The sequence below is a fragment of the Schistocerca cancellata genome, chromosome 2 (assembly GCF_023864275.1).
Source record: "Schistocerca cancellata isolate TAMUIC-IGC-003103 chromosome 2, iqSchCanc2.1, whole genome shotgun sequence".
Classification (NCBI taxonomy): domain Eukaryota; kingdom Metazoa; phylum Arthropoda; class Insecta; order Orthoptera; family Acrididae; genus Schistocerca; species Schistocerca cancellata.
The window spans coordinates 89115330-89134154 of record NC_064627.1 but is presented as its reverse complement, the minus strand read 5'-3'; the positions used below and the strand labels follow the sequence as shown (position 1 = coordinate 89134154).

Below are 18825 nucleotides of genomic sequence, written 5' to 3'. Positions count from 1 at the left end.
CAACAACAAGGACAACATGAGCATTTCAGAGCTGAAGTTGTGATAACTATGTCTGATTATGATGAAATAATGTGAAGGAAAGCCACTGTTGACAAATGGTGAAACAGACTTCCAAAAAAATGGCTGCTTTACCAGGCAATGATGAAAATCTCCATTTAAAATCTGTGAATAATGGAGATTGAGCTTTCATCCTTGGTACAACAAGATAGATATAGACATAAAATATAAATCTTATTTATATCTTACAGATATACTGCTCCCTTTCTCTCCCACTTCTCAGGTGTTAAAATTTCTCCTGTTTAGTGTCTTTATCTGATACTTTGCTCCTCGTCCTGTCTTTGACTCAAGGTTATTGGGGGTTTCTTACCAATATCTGTGTAGGAATGTGAGAATAATCAACTACTGGAATCATTGGTTCCCAAAGCTAATGTTTGTGTTGCCGTTTGTTACTATGAATTTTGACCAATTGCTTTCAAGTGTAAATGTACTTTATCTTCAGTTGATGGAAGTTTTACTGTAACGCCACTCAGTGATGTGGCAACATGATTAATATTAGATCAGAATCTATAATTACTTTTAGTCATTTATGCACAACTTGATACGTATAACTTAACAACAATTTTACACTTACTGTTGATGAATGATGTGGCTTTTCACTGTACTGGAGACAGCTGGAAGTCCTGTGTGATTCAACATTGTCTATAGCATCCAAATGATCTGCATCTCCCAGAACAGGGACACGGAATGTTGCGTAAGGACTGATATCTTGTCTCTGTCCCAGAGAAACACGCATTGGAGTGGCAATATAGACTGCTTCTTGGAGATTTGCTGAGGCAATGCCACTTTCAATGTTGTCATATTTCATAGGAACTGCTCCCCGATCCAAATCTTCTATTTTTCCTGTTTCTGATGTTTTCTCTGCAAAATAAACAAAGAACATGTTAAGATACAATATTTGCAAAACTTTATGTGATTAGATGTATACCAATAAAACAATTAAAAATTCATACTACAATAATAGAAATTTTGAGCTGGGAACAATAAACAAAAATGAGGGAAGATAAAATTACTGCTGTCTGATGCATGGCACGCAGACACACAGCACAGAAATTAACCCTAAACCAAGTAAGAGAACCATATGAGGGCTACAGTGTTTCAATGGTTGCAGTGGTTTACAGTATGGCGAGTGCAAGAAAAGAAAGGAAAGACTCAGTACTGATTTTATAATTATTTTGTAATGGGGTTATTCACATTTCATCTAAACACTAACAAAAATGAACTGAATCTCAGTGAGTACTATACCCTCAGATTCACTTTTGATGTCAATCTTACAGCCAGGTGTTATATCCTACTCTACAAGAGAGGCCCTTAGGGCCAGCACAGTACCAGTCAATGATGACGATGGCAAGGTGGTACGGAACAAGTGACTGGAAGTCAGGCAAAGCTAGTATTGCATCACTCTCTATGGTGATGTCCCGTGTCATGCCATCTGTGTGGGTGATGGTATCATCTGGATACTCTGACCAGTGCATATGGTGTGCACTGTCTTGGTCACCCTGTGTGTCACGTTTTGGCACTGAGACCCGCTGTTTCTGAGGTGCACATTGGTGGGTCTGCTGCAGATGATGCTGGCTGTGGAGGTGTCAGGTGACCATTGTGTATGAGCCAATTTTGCTGACACCAAAGTGTGCCTTCTTCTTATGTCCTTTAGATTGTACTTTCCTTTTTCTGACCCAGTTGTAGGATCCACTAAAAACAATGTCTTGGGATGGATAACCATTTGAACCCGGTATGGTCCTTCATACTCTTGGAAAAACTTGTTTCTCTCTTTCTTCAGGGCAGAGCTCTGAAGATGCTGTTTTACAAGGACTTGGTCATCAACCTTGTACTGCAGTTCTACAGCTTTCTCATTATGCTTACTCACTCTTTGTTGTGCCTTTTCAACTAAATTTCTAGAAACTATTTCCTGATTCAGTTCGTAGTAGAGAGTAAGATGTCCAGGCCAAGTAAAACATTTAATGAGAGGTTATCCTACAAAGGGTTTGCCTATTACATCCAAAGGTGTTAATTCAGTTGATAAATGTGGTAATTCATTTTAAAAAAGTTCAAAGTCTTTAATTTTTGTTGCCCATAATTTATGTTTTTCATGACAGTAGGTGTGGCATAATTTCCCAATTTCTTTCACAGCTCTTTCACATGTATTAGAGGACGGGCTATAGTTGGATATTAATACTTGACGGATATCTTCCCAAGCTAGAAATTCTTTGAATTTATTACTGACAAATTGTGGTCCATTATCTGTGAGAAATTGATTTGGTTTTCCCAACTCCAAAAAGTACAGTTACAAACAGTGTATATCCATCTGTGCATTTGCTCTTTTGATAGGATTTAACTTAACATATTTTGACCAGCACTATATGATGACCAAAATGTATGACACTCCTCCCTTTCATTTAGGAATCGATCCAAAAAAAATCTGCTGCTGTAAGATCGTGTAACGATTTAGGAACAATTGGATACATTTTGTATTTAACATGAGTGTTACTCTCTTTCACCTTCAGACAGATTTTACAGGTCCTAATTGAAGATGTCCAACCTTCTTAAAATAACAGAACTTATTCATATGAGCTATACACTTTTTTATTCCGCATATCCATATCCTGTATGAATATACCACACAATTTTGTCTTTCATTAATTTCGAAACGCAAATGTGCCATCGTTGCAATGTTATACTGTCTAACCAAAACAAATTATGCCCTGCAATTTTCCACTTTCCTGCTTGATTAGGAGGTAAGGAATTCCTGATACACATAGCGAACATTCCTGTGAAATAGGGATCATGATGGATGTTTTCTGTTATCCGTTGGGCCACCTATAGTACCCTGGTGTGTGGACAGTCTACTGTCATAAAATTAATTGCAAAAATTATGTCAGGTCCCTCCATATGATTTAACTCTCCTGTGCCTACTGGTAACCTAGACAAAGCATCCAGTACAGTATTCTCAGAACCTTTTGCATACTGTATCCTAATGTCATATTTCTGTAGGAACAACATCCATGACATTAATCTCCTATGTAACAACCAACTACTCATTTAAAAAGATAGAGCTTGATGATCTGTACAGACATGGATTTCTGACCCCCATACTAGTGTTTGGAATTTTTGGATACTCCATGCTATTGCCAGTAGTTCTTTTTCAGTAGCTGAATAGTTCAATTCACGTTTACTAAGACTATGGTTAACAAAAGCTATGGATCTATGATTTACATTATCTAGACCCCACTATCCTCAAAAAAGTTCTTCTGCAATACCACAATCAGATGCATTGGTTGAAATTTTAAATGGCGCACCCATACTCAGATGATGTAATATGGGTGATTCTACCAGTGCTCTTTTTACATTTTCAAATGCATCATTTGCCTCTTGATCATAAAGCCATGGTATTCCCTTTCTTAATAAACGTAAAATTCTTGGGTCATTCACTTCTTGACCTCATATATACCGTCTATAGTATCCAGCCATTCCTATAAATCCCTTCAACTGTCTTATGTTTCTAGGGGGTGGACATTCTTTAATAGCTTTTATGCACTCAGGATCTGGTCTAATGCCTTGCACCCCTACAATATACCCTAGAAACTTAAGCTCTTGTCACACAAAGTGTGATTTAGACAATTTCACTGTAATTCCTTTTTCTTTAAATTTTTTCAGGGTCTTACTCAAGGTTAGACAGTGTTCACATGATGTGCAGAGAGGCTGATTGTTTCAGCTGGGTTCAAGGACTCTAATTCATCTATGCAGATAATTAATTCATTAATTTTATTTCTCAGTCCTTGAATATTTTGATGCAATAAAGATAGCTGACATTTCACATTGACTGAGTTAAAATTGGGTAGAGCTGAAATTTCTGCTGATTGTTGAAAATTCTTAACCAATAGCTTTTTGTGCTCATGTAACAAGCTAGAATTATGTTTGTTGGTTCCTTTCTCAAACTGAAGGATTGTCTCAGTCCTAACCTCTCTTAAAACTTGGTTTTTTTCTGTCCTCCCTACCCTACAAATTGGTCTTTTCTGAACCCTATAACCACTGGTATTTTATCACTCGTGACAGTGCTTCCCCCATTTAACTTTCCTGCTATGTTCCCAGCCAGTTTACCCTTCCCTTTCCTGTTGAGGTGAAGGCCATGCCTAGTATAATCCCACCTATTGAGAGAATCAACAGGAACCACACCAATGTGTGATCCTGCACCCAACATAAGCAGCCGTTCCAACTCCAAATTAACTCTCTGGACAGAAGAGTTCAAATGGGTGCCCAAGAAGAGATACAAACTCAACATTAGTATGCTTCGATGCTGATGGAATCTTTGCCAGGTCACACTGTGTACTGTACCCAGGATCTCTGTCAATACTATTAATTGGCCCACCCACTATAAACATGGTGTCTTCCTTAGTGAAATCTTTGCACAGTGATCCTAAGTCCTCCGTCACCTGCTGCAGACCAGCTCTGGGTTTACAAAAATTGGTAAACTGGTATTCTGATCATAGTTCATAATGCAAAAGTTGGCCAACACCTCTTCCATGGGAACTACCTAACAACACCACTTTCTTTCTCTTTACTGATTTCCCTACATTCTTACTTTTCAATTTGCTGCTGAAAGTTTGTTGTGCCCTGTCTACACCTGCAACTGCTTGAGGCTCATCAGCTTCTAACTGAAGCAACAGGTCAAATCTATTTTCCACATTCACCATGAAGCTATCAGACAAAGTTCTAGGCCTCTTCCTCCTGTTGCCAATTCCCACCTCTCTTTACCCTTCTCCCTCCTTAACCTGTCAATGTATCACATGGCCTTGCCTAACTCAGCCTGCAGGGCGGCAATTTTCCCCTCCTGTTCTAATATCTTCCTATCTCTACTACACATCCTACAAAACCACTGATGAGTCTCATTTACTTCCCCTATTCCCACACCACTACAGTCACCCACATGGAAAAAACTACAGCATCCATCACACCGAAGCCCCGACGTAACAATTCTATGGCAAGTCAAGCACTTTTCACTCACAATAAATGTAATAGTTTATTAAGAATAAGTCAGTTAAATTATAGATAAACACGAAAGTATGATTCCACAAATTTGGCCTATATGCAACTGTATGTAAACAAAAACACAAAAACAAGAGTGCAAAATTTCTGAAACAACAGCTTAAACTTTATACTATTTTCCAGAAATGTGAGTTAAATAATGAAGAAGTATGCTGCAGTTAAATTGCTGGAGAGAGCAGACAACAATTAATTGAAATTCTATAGATTTGCTGTGGCAAAATGTAAACAGAAAATACGACTTTAACCTGACTGTATGATCTTTACCTGCAATTTATCCACTGAGCCATTGTTTGGGTATGATCCTCGCTGGTGGCTTGTAAAATTGTGTATGTAGTTTCTCAAAACTCATTTATAACCATGATAACATCTAATTTAAAACAAGAAACCTCATTCTTATCAAATTTTACGCTCTGTCCAACCAACTGACCATCATTGGGCTTTGTCATAGCTCTTTCAACATGATTCTGCTACGGCAGTTATTGAAAGCATTACACAGAGCTCCTTTGAAAGCCACATGTGTTTCATTTTGCATCTTTCTATCTATACTCACACAATTTGATTCACACTTGTGGTGCAGTAGTCACCCTTTATGTAGAAGTTTCTTCACGGATACTGAAACTGATACCGATGGAGAATCCCTCCAACAATAAATTGTATGTATGTATGTATGTAGGTATGTATATATCTCAGGCTCGGTCAGCTAGTCTTTGAAACTTCAGCCACAGTTCTGCTACAAGCTCCTGCTCGGAGATGAATGTTTCAAGCTACTTATTGCAACAAACACTATTACTTCTGTAACTGGTCTACTGAACAGTTAATTTGTTGCCATTGGGTCCAATATATTTCCAACATGAGAAGGCTTCCATGTTATCTGTTCTAGATAGTTTTCAGAGAAGGTATCTGATATTACTTCACAGGATGTCTTGTCACACTCACCAATTACAAAACTGTAATCATCCCAGTTCCTTTTTGGATGATTTATGTCTCTTTCAATTATGACAGTCTGAGTGATGAACATAAGTAATAACGAGTAAGGGTTTTCTCCAAACTTTTCAGTTACATCTGTGGATGAGTCTGGTGTCAGATAGAAAGATCGAATCACGAGTTTATGCCCACCCTTGATATTGAATCTTGCCCAAACGCTATCATATGCAGCTTCAATTTCTGTCTCAGTGGAGTACAGATTCTTATATACTGCGATAAACACACCACTGCCAGTTCCTATTAACCTACCGTTTTGATAGACACTTTGATTTACTGCAAAAATCTCACTAGCATCTATTTCATGAATTAGCCAGATTTCTACACCTTGTATTCTGTGAACTCAACTACCTTTTATGAGTGCCTCAAATTGTAGCACTTTGTTGTGAATGTTTTGCCAGCTTATCACAAGAATTTTTATAAGCTATTCTTTAAATCTTACATTATTATTTCAAGTTCTCCTACAGCTCTACTGGGCAAAGCCGATTAACTTAAAAACCCTTTGTGCACTCCACACAGTGTCATCTCTCCAGAAGCACCATCTGATATGTGGTACACCTCTGACCTATTTAGGGACACCCTACATTTATCAACCCTCTGGTGCAAGTCTAGGAAATGTGACAGCTTATCTTGTCACAAAACCTACAAAGTCACCAGTTTGAGCCTCTATTCTTTGGCTCAGAATCAGAGGACCATGATCAATTCTGAGGCATACAACAAACTGTGAATTAACTATGCTGCAATTCTGTGAGCAAGGCATGTCCTCCTAACCTTCTCTGGCAGTCTGTAATGATCCAAGTATGATTTCATTATCCAGGTGAAAGGCACTGACTGATTCAATGTGTGCCACAATTTGTTGCTGGATGCACCGTGCTTCCTCTGTGACTGTTTTTAACAGCTTCATCAACATTCTGAATTCGAAACCCTAGGTATGCACATGTAGTCCACAGGATGATCCTTCTAATTCCCTGCTGCCATTTCTCTTATGCATACCATTTTTTGCTGTACCTTCAGACTGTCACTCCCTTTGCAGTTGCTACCTCTCAACAGGGGACACAGCAAGCTTCCCAACAGCTGAAGTGTTCCACACCAGCTCAGTTTCAGTTCCAGTGGGAGGCAACTCTTTTCGTGATTATGTGGTTGAGTGTAGTAACCCGAGATCTCCCTGGTGACGGCCATTGCTTTACAGGGCCTCTACACCTATATTGCGTTCACCATTACAATAAACCTGATACAAACATTACAAGTATTCTTCCACATTTGCTTGTGTAATAACATCAAGTTGAATAAATATATTTCAAGGAAGATGCAATACATGAAAGTCACAGATCAAGTAAACAGAGTAAGACGTGTGTACACTTTAACAGTCAAATCATAACTGAGTACAAGTCTAGCAGCCGCTGGCTGGCTGGCCGCTTAGGTGGCGCTGCTGCTGCATGGCAGGCAGACAGCGCCGCATGTAGAGGACACGCATAACTGCGTGGCAGCACTTTGAAAGATTGGCGAGTCACAACACTTTCCCGCCCTTTGAAGTTTTTGCGCAGGTCTTGATGGAGGTGGACTGTAGATTGCTAACGTCCATAGGTGTTGTCTGACTGGCCACAAAGTCTCGAGGAGGAGGCTTCCCGTATGGACGGAAGTGTCCCCGATGATAACGGGTCGAGATGACAGGAGACGTGGGGGTCGAATCTCCTGGGGCCCCATGCACCAACCTGCCCATTGCGGCAAGTCCAGTTGTTATAACAGGAGACATGGGCAATGTGTACGCATCCGTAGGAGATGGAGGAGAGCAGAGTTGCTCCAACAGATGATGGCCATCTGGTTTCTGCATGGGCATGTCTCCTGGTGGCGTCAGTTCTTGTGCTGGCACCGATATGATGGTGACAGGACTGCATTGTGAGTAATGAGAGATTCCAGGATCCTGAGCATCAGGTAGAGCTGAAGGTGGTGTAGCAGCATCAGGAACAGGTGTTGCCACCACACAAGGGCAAAGCTGGTCTGAATGACGCACTGTAACACCCATGTCCGTCCGGATTTCATACAGGTGTTGGCCATGGTGTCGTAAGATCAGGCCAGGATTCCATTTTGGCCGCCTGCCATATCCCCGCACCCATACAAGGTCATCAGCGGTGAACTGGCCGGCCAAGCGATGGCACCCATGGCCATGAGCTGGAAGGCCGCAGAAGATGAAGTAGTGTGTGGGGCTGTCGGCCATGTAAGAGCTCAGGAGGGCTGTAGTCGCCCATGGGGGTGAAACGGTAAGCAGCCAGAAATTGGAGAAGCGCATCATCAGCAGCAGAAGAAGTCACAAGTTTCCTCATCTGAGCCTTAAATGTGCGGATCAATTGTTCAGCCTCACTGTTTGACTGTGGACAGAACGGAGGGGCCATAACATGCATGATGCCGGGATGAGCACAAAAATCCGTAAAATCTGAAGAGGCAAATTGTGGACCATTATCAGTAAAAAGAGAAGAGGGAAGGCCTTCCAAAGAGAAAATGCGAGCTAGAGCATTGGTGGTTGCCGTGGTGGTAGGCGACGTGCAACGAACAATGAAAGGAAAGGTAGAGTAGGCGTCAATAATGAGAAGCCAATAAGTACCTAAAAAAGGTCCTGCGAAGTCAGCACGAATATGCTCCCAGGGCTTCTCAGGTGAAGGCCACGGTCACAAAGATGACTTTGGGGCGACGGCCTGTGACACACAAGGGCCGCAGGCAGCGACCATGTGTGCGATTTCAGAGTCAGTGCCGGGCCAGTACATGACGGCGTGCCAGAGATTTTGTGCAAGAGACACCCCAGTGCCCTTGGTGAAGGAGGCGCAAGATTGAAGCATATAAAGACACAGGTACCACAACAAGCGGCGAAGTGTTTCCAGTGGAAAGGAGGATAACACCATCCCTAACCATGAGGCGATAACGCAAAGCACAGTAGTCCCGCAACGGATCAGAAGTCTTAGCGAATGGCCGATCTGGCCAACCCTTCTGAATACAGCGTAAAACCCGGGTGAGGGTAGGGTCAGAACCCATAGCAGCTGCCAGCCGGTCCCCAGTGATGGGGAACCCATCCACAACCCGCTGCTCAGCAACATCCAGGTGGAAACACAAAAGTTTGTCCCTATCAAATGCCAGATCAGGACCCATGGGAAGGTGAGGTAGTGCATCAGCATTTGCATGTTGAAACAAGACAAGTAAAGAGCCCATTGCTGGAGGCAGTGTGAAGCCTAGTCAGGAAGTGACGTTGATGGATGAAACAAAGAAACAAGTGGTTTGTGATTCATAACAAGATTAAATTTGGATTCATAGAGAAAAACATCAAACTTATGAAGAGTATAAATTATGGCCAAAGCTTCTTTTCAATTTGAGAATACTTTTGTTGGGCACCCGTGAGCGTTTCGGAGGCATAAGCAATGGGTTGTTCAGAACCGTCAGAAAAACAGTGTGCAAGGACTGCACCGACCCCGTATTGAGAGGCTTCCGTGGCAAGAACAAGATGTTGGCCAGGTCGATAAGTAGCCAGGCATGGGGCCTGTTTCAGCATAGTCTCCAATTTCTGGAAAGCCGCATTGCATGATGCGGAGCAGTGAAAAGGCACGTTTTTATGCAACAGGCGATGCAACGGCTCAGCCACCGAAGCAGCAGATGGTAAAAACTTGTGATAGTATGCTATTTTCCCCACGAAGGCCTGCAGTTCCTTAACAGATGTACGGCAAGGAAGGGCATCGATCACAGCAACAGTTTGCTGAAGCAGACGAATACCATCCTGAGAGAGTTGAAACCCCAAGTATGTGAAAATGCCTGAAAAAATTTTGATTTCTGAAGATTACACTTTAAGACCAGCAGTCTGTAAGACATGAAAAAGTGTGCAGAGATTTTGAAGATGTTCGTCAGTGGTGGAGCCAGTGACAACAATGTCGTCCTGGTAATTTATACACCCAGGGACAGTGAGCAATAATTGTTCCAAGAATCGCTGAAAGAGAGCAGGGGTGCTGGCAACCCCGAATGGCAATCGTTGGTACTGATAGAGGCCGAAATGCGTGTTAAGGACCAGAAACTGCCGGGAAGCAGCGTCGAGAGGAAGTTGATGATAAGCTTCTGACAGGTCAAGTTTAGAAAAATACTGGCCTCCAGCAAGTTCAGTGAACAGTTCTTCAGGTCAAGGTATAGGGTTAAGTGTCGATAAGGCATTGAGCATTTACAGTGGCTTTGAAGTCACCACAGAGATGAATATCACCATTTGGCTTAGCAACAACAACGGCAGGAGAGGATCACTCACTGGAAGTGACAGGAAGCAAGACCCCTGAAGCAGTGAGACGATCCAGCTCCCATTTGACCTAATCACGAAGGGCCACAGGAATGGGCCGAGCCTGAAAAAACTTAGGCTGAGCAGTGGGTTTGAGTGTGATATGAGCTTCAAAGTCGGTTGCACGGCCTAACCCAGGAGAAAAAGGGGACGAAAATGTCATCGACAAGGAATCCAATTGAGCATAAGGAATAGCATCAGAGATGATATTGACAGAGTCATCTATGGAGAACCCAAAAACGTGAAAGGCATTGAAACCAAAAAGATTCCCTGCATTACTATGGTCGACCAAAAATATGGGAACAATGTGAATGACAGATTTGTAAGATACCTCAGCATAAAATTGTCCCAAGAGAGAAATCTTCTGTTTATTGTAAATCCGTAATTGCCTAGTGACAGGTGACAGGATTGGAGAACCCTACTGAAGATACGTCTGAGAGTTGATTATAGTGGCAGCAGAACCAGTATCCACCTGCACACGAACATCGCGACCAAGTATTTGGATGGTGAGGAAAGGGAAGAAGCACAAATGACAGACAACACTAAATCAGAATCAGCATCATGTTCATGAACATCATGTATGCAGTCAGATTTGCAGACGGATGACACATGACTCTTTTTTTTGCATTTGTAACATACGGTCCAACGTTGTGGACAATCTTCTCGTGAATGTTTCATAAAACACCGCGGACATGAAGGAAGTTGCCACGGGTTTTGCTGAAAGAGAGCAGGGGTGCTGGCAACCCCGAATGGCAATCGTTGGTACTGATAGAGGCCGAAAGGCGTGTTAAGGACCAGAAACTGCCGGGAAGCAGCGTCGAGAGGAAGTTGATGATAAGCTTCTGACAGGTCAAGTTTAGAAAAATACTGGCCTCCAGCAAGTTCAGTGAACAGTTCTTCAGGTCAAGGTATAGGGTTAAGTGTCGATAAGGCATTGAGCATTTACAGTGGCTTTGAAGTCGCCACAGAGATGAATATCACCATTTGGCTTAGCAACAACAACGGCAGGAGAGGATCACTCACTGGAAGTGACAGGAAGCAAGACCCCTGAAGCAGTGAGACGATCCAGCTCCCATTTGACCTAATCACGAAGGGCCACAGGAATGGGCCGAGCCTGAAAAAATTTAGGCTGAGCAGTGGGTTTGAGTGTGATATGAGCTTCAAAGTCGGTTGCACGGCCTAACCCAGGAGAAAAAGGGGACGAAAATGTCATCGACAAGGAATCCAATTGTGCATAAGGAATAGCATCAGAGATGATATTGACAGAGTCATCTATGGAGAACCCAAAAACGTGAAAGGCATTGAAACCAAAAAGATTCCCTGCATTACTATGGTCGACCACAAATACGGGAACAATGTGAATGACAGATTTGTAAGATACCTCAGCATAAAATTGTCCCAAGAGAGAAATCTTCTGTTTATTGTAAATCCGTAATTGCCTAGTGACAGGTGACAGGATTGGAGAACCCTACTGAAGATACGTCTGAGAGTTGATTATAGTGGCAGCAGAACCAGTATCCACCTGCACACGAACATCGCGACCAAGTATTTGGATGGTGAGGAAAGGGAAGAAGCACAAATGACAGACAACACTAAATCAGAATCAGCATCATGTTCATGAACATCATGTATGCAGTCAGATTTGCAGACGGATGACACATGACTCTTTTTTTTGCATTTGTAACATACGGTCCAACGTTGTGGACAATCTTCTTGTGAATGTTTCATAAAACACCGCGGACATGAAGGAAGTTGCCACGGGTTTTGCTGCAGTTTCTTAGAGGTTTCCTTACGGTTAGGCCTAGGCTGCGGTCGGGAGCATACTGTGGCCACGTCGGCCGGCAGAAACATGCCACACGCTTTGTCAACATCGCACAGAGGTTGTATTTCCTCGACATCGCCCCATGCCTCTATTTGCGCTCCAGCAGCGCAAGAAATTTCAAAAGACTGAGCGATGGATAGGACTTCACCTAGAATCAGATTTGCCAACTGAAGAGCACGTTGCCTAACTTCTTTGTCGGGCGCTGATCAGATAATAGCATCCCGTACCATGGAATCGGCGTAGGATTCTTTGTAAACTTCAGTAACAAATTGACACTTTCTACTGAGGCCGTGAAGTTCAGCAGCCCAAGTGCGATAGGATTGATTTGGTTGTTTTTGACAATGATAAAAGGCAACACGAGAGGCTACCACATGCATTTGCATTTGAAAATACACGGACAGAAGTGAGCACATTTCAGCAAAGGACAAAGACGCAGGATCTTTCAAAGGAGCCAATTGCGACAACAACCAATACATTTGAGGTGAAATCCATGAAAGGAACAGAGACTTACATGTTTGTTTGACGCGACATGAAATTCCAAGAAGTGCTGTCGAAGACGTTTTTTGTAATCAGACCAGTCTTCCACCGTCTCGTCGTAAGGAGGAAAAGTAGGTAGAGACAACGTTGAGAGATGCCCCGCATTTGATGCCGTGACAAAATCACAAATCGCATTTGTGAGAAGTGTTTGCTGTTCTATGAGACCTTGCAATAGTTGCTCTAAAGTAGCCACGGAAACATGTGGGTCAACGATGGAAAAGAAAAATCCCATCCTCGTCGCCAATTGTAATAATGTCAAGTTGAACAAATATATTTCAAGAAAGATGCAATACATGAAAGTCACAGATCAAGTAAACAGAGTAAGATGTGTGTACACTTTAACAGTCAAATCATAACTGAGTCCAAGTCCAGCGGCCGCTGGTTGCCTGGCTGCGGCGGCACTTTGAAAGATCAGCAAGTCACAACAGCTTGAATCTCATTGGATATTGTTTCACATGGAGCGGAAGCCAAACTGGGTCCAGTACAGTCGAGTATGATCATAAGGATGCATTTTATGCTGTCTTACATGCACTTATACTGAGCAATAATGTGAGACAACAGCTTTCCCAGTGCATTTAACTTGGACAGCACTGGCCTGCCAGCTGGTCCGACTTACCCGCAATGATGTGAGCAATTGCAGTTCAGATGTAAAAAGAGATGAGCAGAGAAACAATATAGCTTTGAACATAATTTAATTTTCAAAGAGAATGAAGTAATATTTGGAAAAACACCAGCACCAGCGCATGCTACTTAGGTGAGAAGACGGAAAGCATAAAATGTACTCATTCTTACCTAATATAGTATTTTAATTACAAACAAGAGTAATGAAAATTCAAGTAATGGAATATCCAGATGGAATTTAACCTTCCGTCGGGCGCGGCTGTCCAAATTGATACACCTCGAAGTTTACTGTAAATTATTTGTCAATGAGTGGCAGCACTGACGCCTCCTTGCTAGTAGCTAGCCTTTTCCGAACGCTTGTCATTGTTGTGTTCTTCAGTGTCGATACGACTGCTCTGTTGTCAATATATGTGCTGATTGATCAGTTTGATACACTGCGCCCATTCGTGTTGCATTTCAACAATTCATTTCTTTGGTTATCAACATAACTTAGTAAGTAGTACAATGTTAATATACAATGTGTAATGCACTTATTTTCTTTTTGGACAGTTTAATCATCAGTTAAGAACGTTTGAGTATCAGGTATCAAATTGATACACTGTGCCTGACTGCGTTATTTTATAGGAATTTTATCATCATGGCAGGCTACAGTAAGACGTACAACCTCCTTGACCCAAATCATGTTTCAGAAATACAAAAAATGTTGTTCGAAGAGGATAATGATGAAGTTCATGAGGATTTTGAACATGAAGTAGACACAGATTGAGATGACGCAGTTGAAGTTCGACAGGAAGATTCAGAAACAGAGGAAAACGACAGTGAAAAAGACGAGGAAGTACTTGAAGAAAGCCAGCATTATTATACTGGAAGAGACAAAGACACAAAATGGAATAAAGTTCCACCATCGTGGAGAGTACGTTTCAGGGCCTACAATATTATACGAAAGTTACCTGGTCCTATAGGTGCGGCGAAAGCATTGAGAACGCCTTTGGAATTGCCTCATAGATGACGACATACCACTCAGTATATTGAGAGCATCAAAGCTTCTTTTCAGCGAGAGAGAGACGGAAAACCTATAGACATTATTGAATTAAAAGCTTTCATTGGTCTGTTTTTGGCTGGTGTTAACAAAAGTAACAGACAAAGCTTAGAAGATCGGTGGGAAAGTGATGGGGATGGAATTGAAAAATTTCGTCTCGTTATGAACATAAAACGTTTCAAATTCATCATGCGGTGCCTTAGATTTGACAATCGTGTGACCGCGATGAAAGGAGAAAATTAGACAAGATAACAGCGATTCGGGAAATATTTCCTCTGTTTGTACAGAATTGCCAGAAATCCTACACCCTCGGAGAATATGTTACAGTAGATGAGAAACTTGAAGGATTCCATGGAAGGTGCAGTTTTCGCCAATACATACCTAGCAAACCAAACAAGTATGGAATTAAGATATATGCTCTTGTGGATTCCCAAGTATTTTATCTCTATAATCTGGAAATATACGCTGGGCTGCAGCCAGAAGGATTGTACCACATTAGCAATAAACCTTCAGATGTTGTTCTGCGACTATGTGAACCAATTTATCAGTAAGGTCGAAATGTGACGGTGGACAATTGGTGTACTAGTATTGGTTTTATAGAAGAGCTAAGAAGAAAAAAATCTTTCTTTTGTTGGGACGATGAAGAAAACCAAACGTGAGATTCCTCTGGAGTTTGCTACCAGTAAAGGCTGGGCTGTCCATAATTCACTTTTTGGCTTCAAGAAAGGCTGTACTCTAGTTTCCTACGTTCCTAAAAAGGGGAAGTGTGTTATATTGGCATCAAGTTTGCATGAAGATAATTCAGTAGATGCTGACACTGGAGATAAACAGAAGCCATCCATTGTAACATTTTACAATAGCACCAAAGGTGGAGTCGACGCTACAGATAAGTTGACTGTTTCATACTATGTAGCAAGAAATGTGTGCCACTGGCCCATGGTCATATTTTTTGCAATGATCAATATGAGTGGAATCAATTCACAAGTAATTTACTATGGCAACAACGAGAATTTTATCCGAAGAAAAGGATTCCTGGAACAACTCTCACATGCGTTAGTTCTACCTCACTTGGTTCGTAGATGCTTGAACACTGCAGGAATTCACAGAGATCTTCAACTGCGGCTCCAACAATATAGGCAAATGTGTGAAGAAGAAGCAGAAGACACAAGCAGAAATGAAGAACAAGGGACTGGGATCAAGAGGAAAAAGTATAATACTTGCACAGAAAAAAAAGACTGACAACATATTGTTGCAAAATGTGTCAGAATCCTATCTGTTTGATACACATTGAACCTTTTTCCTCTGAATGCGGAAAAATTTCGCATTTGTTACCACAGTCAAAAAGTGACGATGAAACATATGAATGAGTTGTAATATCATTGTTGTTCTGCTCCAGTGTCATAATAGCCTTTCTGTAAACATAATTGTCATATGTAATGTGTTTTATTAGTGAAATATAATAAAGAAGCAAATGAAAAAGTGACGTTTATATCATTCGTTACCAAGCCCAACATTGACGATAAGAGATCGGAATGATGAATATTTCTACTGCAGTTGTGCTCGTATGTCACCTTTGTCTTTCTTTAAATATATTTGGCACTTATAATATGTTTTGTGAACAGAATTTAATAAATGGTCACGTGAATAAACGGTGTGATCAATTTGATACACTGCGCCCGATCTCGCTGCGACAAACACCGCGCCCGATAGTAGGTTAACAATATTATGAAAAGGATAGTTACTACTCACCATGTAGCAGAGAGGCTGAGCCACAGATAGGCATGACAAAAAGACTGTAACGAAATAAGCTTTTGGTCATCAGGGCCATTGTCAAAATAGACGACAGACACACACACAAACGCAACTCACACACACGACTGCAGTCTCTGGCAGCTGAAGCCATGGCCTGAGACTGCAGTCCTATGTTCATGTGTTTGTGTGTGTGTGTCACTATACAGTGAGTAGCAACTATCCTTTTCATAATATTGTTGAGAGATGAAAATTCCTTACTAAAACACAGGGTAATTTTTCTCAGCATGCTATGTGTGATGCAGAAGTATGCTGCAGTGATTTCACCATATTGTTGAACACTGAAGCCACTGAAGGTATTAATTACAGTCAGTCATGTGGTAATCTCTTAGCTCCTTCCTTGTCCATATCTGAGAAATACATTTTGGTTTTGGAACTGTCATCTGATACATTGAGCCGGTTCTAGGTGCTTCTGTCCGGAACTGTGCTGCTGCTACGGTTGCAGGTTCGAATCCTGCCTCAGGCATGGATGTGTGTGATGTCCTTATGTTAGTTGGGTTTAATTAGTTCTAAGTCTAGGGGACTGATGACCTCAGATGTTGAGTCCCATAGTTCTTAGAGCCATTTGAACCAGTTTATGATACATTGATAACAAGTCAACCAACAACAGGATACATAAAGCCACCCATGTGCCACATTTTCTCCTCTTCTTGTATGACATGTTGTTCTATATCCCACCAGCGTATGGCAGTGACATGTGAAAGAGCTGAATGCATTAGTACGAGTACATCTGGCAGCTTAACACTCTTGTTATTTCTCATGAGAAATCCCTTTTTCCTTGGCCCCAGATCATTTCTGTTAGGTTCATATTGTAATGGTCGAATGGCATATGCTAAACTGCAACATTTTTATGGTGTGCTCAATGCTGTGAAAATATTGTTTTTCATATTTCTACAACATTTATTACTCTGCTTTGTGTCAGACTACATCTGTGGTGTAAAACAATGAACATAGTCGAAATAAAGAGTATTCGGTTATTCATTTTTGCCCTAAAATTTAAATTCCTATGTATTCCTAATTTAAGCAGCCTTCATTAACAATATCTCATAAAATATCAATAATTAAGAATTTATATTTGAAATAAAAACAGGAATAGTGCATGCAATATGTAATTAGAAACAAGAAGACATGTATTATTCATGAAAAATGATGATGAATTTTACAGTTATGTGATGTAGGAATTTCAAATTGGAAAAGAAAGGATGACCAAGACAAGACTCGAACCAGCAATCTATAAACTACATCAGATTATCAATTTACTATGCCACTGAGTCTACTATACTTCCAATGTGTATTTGTAGGTCAACTACCTCAAATACAGTCCACTGGAAAACTACATAACAGATTTTTTCTGTAAATTTATGAAAAACTTTAAGAACACAACCTATTTCTAAGCCCTTTTTAACCATGTTCCACACTCAAGTTTCTGTTTCACTATGGAGCAGGAAGCAGTCTTAGCCATTTCCTTACTGCATATTAACAGTACGACAATCAGAGCACAACAGTACAGAGACTGTGACTGTACATGATTACTGAAATAAAAATTACATAGTTAAAGCACAATTTAAGAGAAACGTTCATGGCTGTTAATACATTAGGATGTCTTAAAGTTCCATTTAATGTAGCTTAGTAATAACCTATCTAACACATACAAAGGACCTGCTTCCAAGAGCGTAACAATACCAGTGCTATGCTTGTGCTATGCTTCTGACCAATCATCACATTCGTGTTTGTTGAAATCAGGTTTATTCTTGATGAACAAAGTGTACCACTGACATACCACATACAGCCAAGTGATGTATAGTGACAGATCCAATCACTTCCTTTAATAGAGGGGGTGCCCAGAGGAGAGGAAAGTACTTGCGATACCTTCTGTATCTCTAGTAAGACTCTCACTAGCCCTTCCAATACTCCCATTCACAACAGCTTCCAATTGCTTGACAGCAGTCTGAGCTTTTCCAGCTGCTTATGAACAGGAGCTAACTAACTCAGTGCTGGAGAACAGCATTCACAGTGTGACTGCATTGTGGTTGGTGAAATATTGTACATAAGTTTAAAATAAACTTTCCGTGTCTCTTCTAGTTTATCAGGGTGTATAAACGGACAAGGATAAAACATTCCTGGAAACTGAGGAGCAAAAAAAAAAAAAGTTTCGGGAAGATCTTCGGTATGCAGCAACAAGTATGCTGCATATTTTCGTATTACGAAAGTATAAAACCAAATTTCACCAAACCCCTCCTGTTTCTTTCCAAAGTATTGAAATCAAGATTGTGAAGTGCTTTTGTAGGCCAGTCGTAGTTCATGTCATGTGATCTCGCCAGCCGATGACAGCGGATATTCAGAGCATATGACATGTAATGTAGTCAGCCAATAGCAATATCACTGTTAAGTTTAAATGAATATCCATAGTGTTGCAACAAGAAAAGCAAGGCTTTCACATATAATATTGGTCTCGAACATTTGTGACGTAGAACCACTGCCTCTTCCTCCCAAAAATATAGATGCCCTACCACACCAAGATCAGTTCTCTGCAATACGCACTCTATGCCACGCACATTGCGTGTACGCTGTGAGAAGAAAAGTATTCATAATAAATGACAGGAGTGCAAGTGATTATTT

General features: G+C 41.1%; 1 protein-coding gene across 1 annotated transcript in view; it reads right to left on the bottom strand.

Annotated features, from left to right (window-relative positions):
* Window positions 1-580: 580 nt before the first annotated feature.
* Window positions 581-18825, bottom strand: part of LOC126151090 (Down syndrome cell adhesion molecule-like protein Dscam2) — a 264358-nt gene continuing 246113 nt past the window's right edge. Inside the window, exon 15 of the mRNA XM_049915919.1 lies at window positions 581-918. Within this exon, the coding sequence (XP_049771876.1) occupies window positions 581-918 (338 nt within the window). The remainder of the gene's footprint in view (window positions 919-18825) is intronic.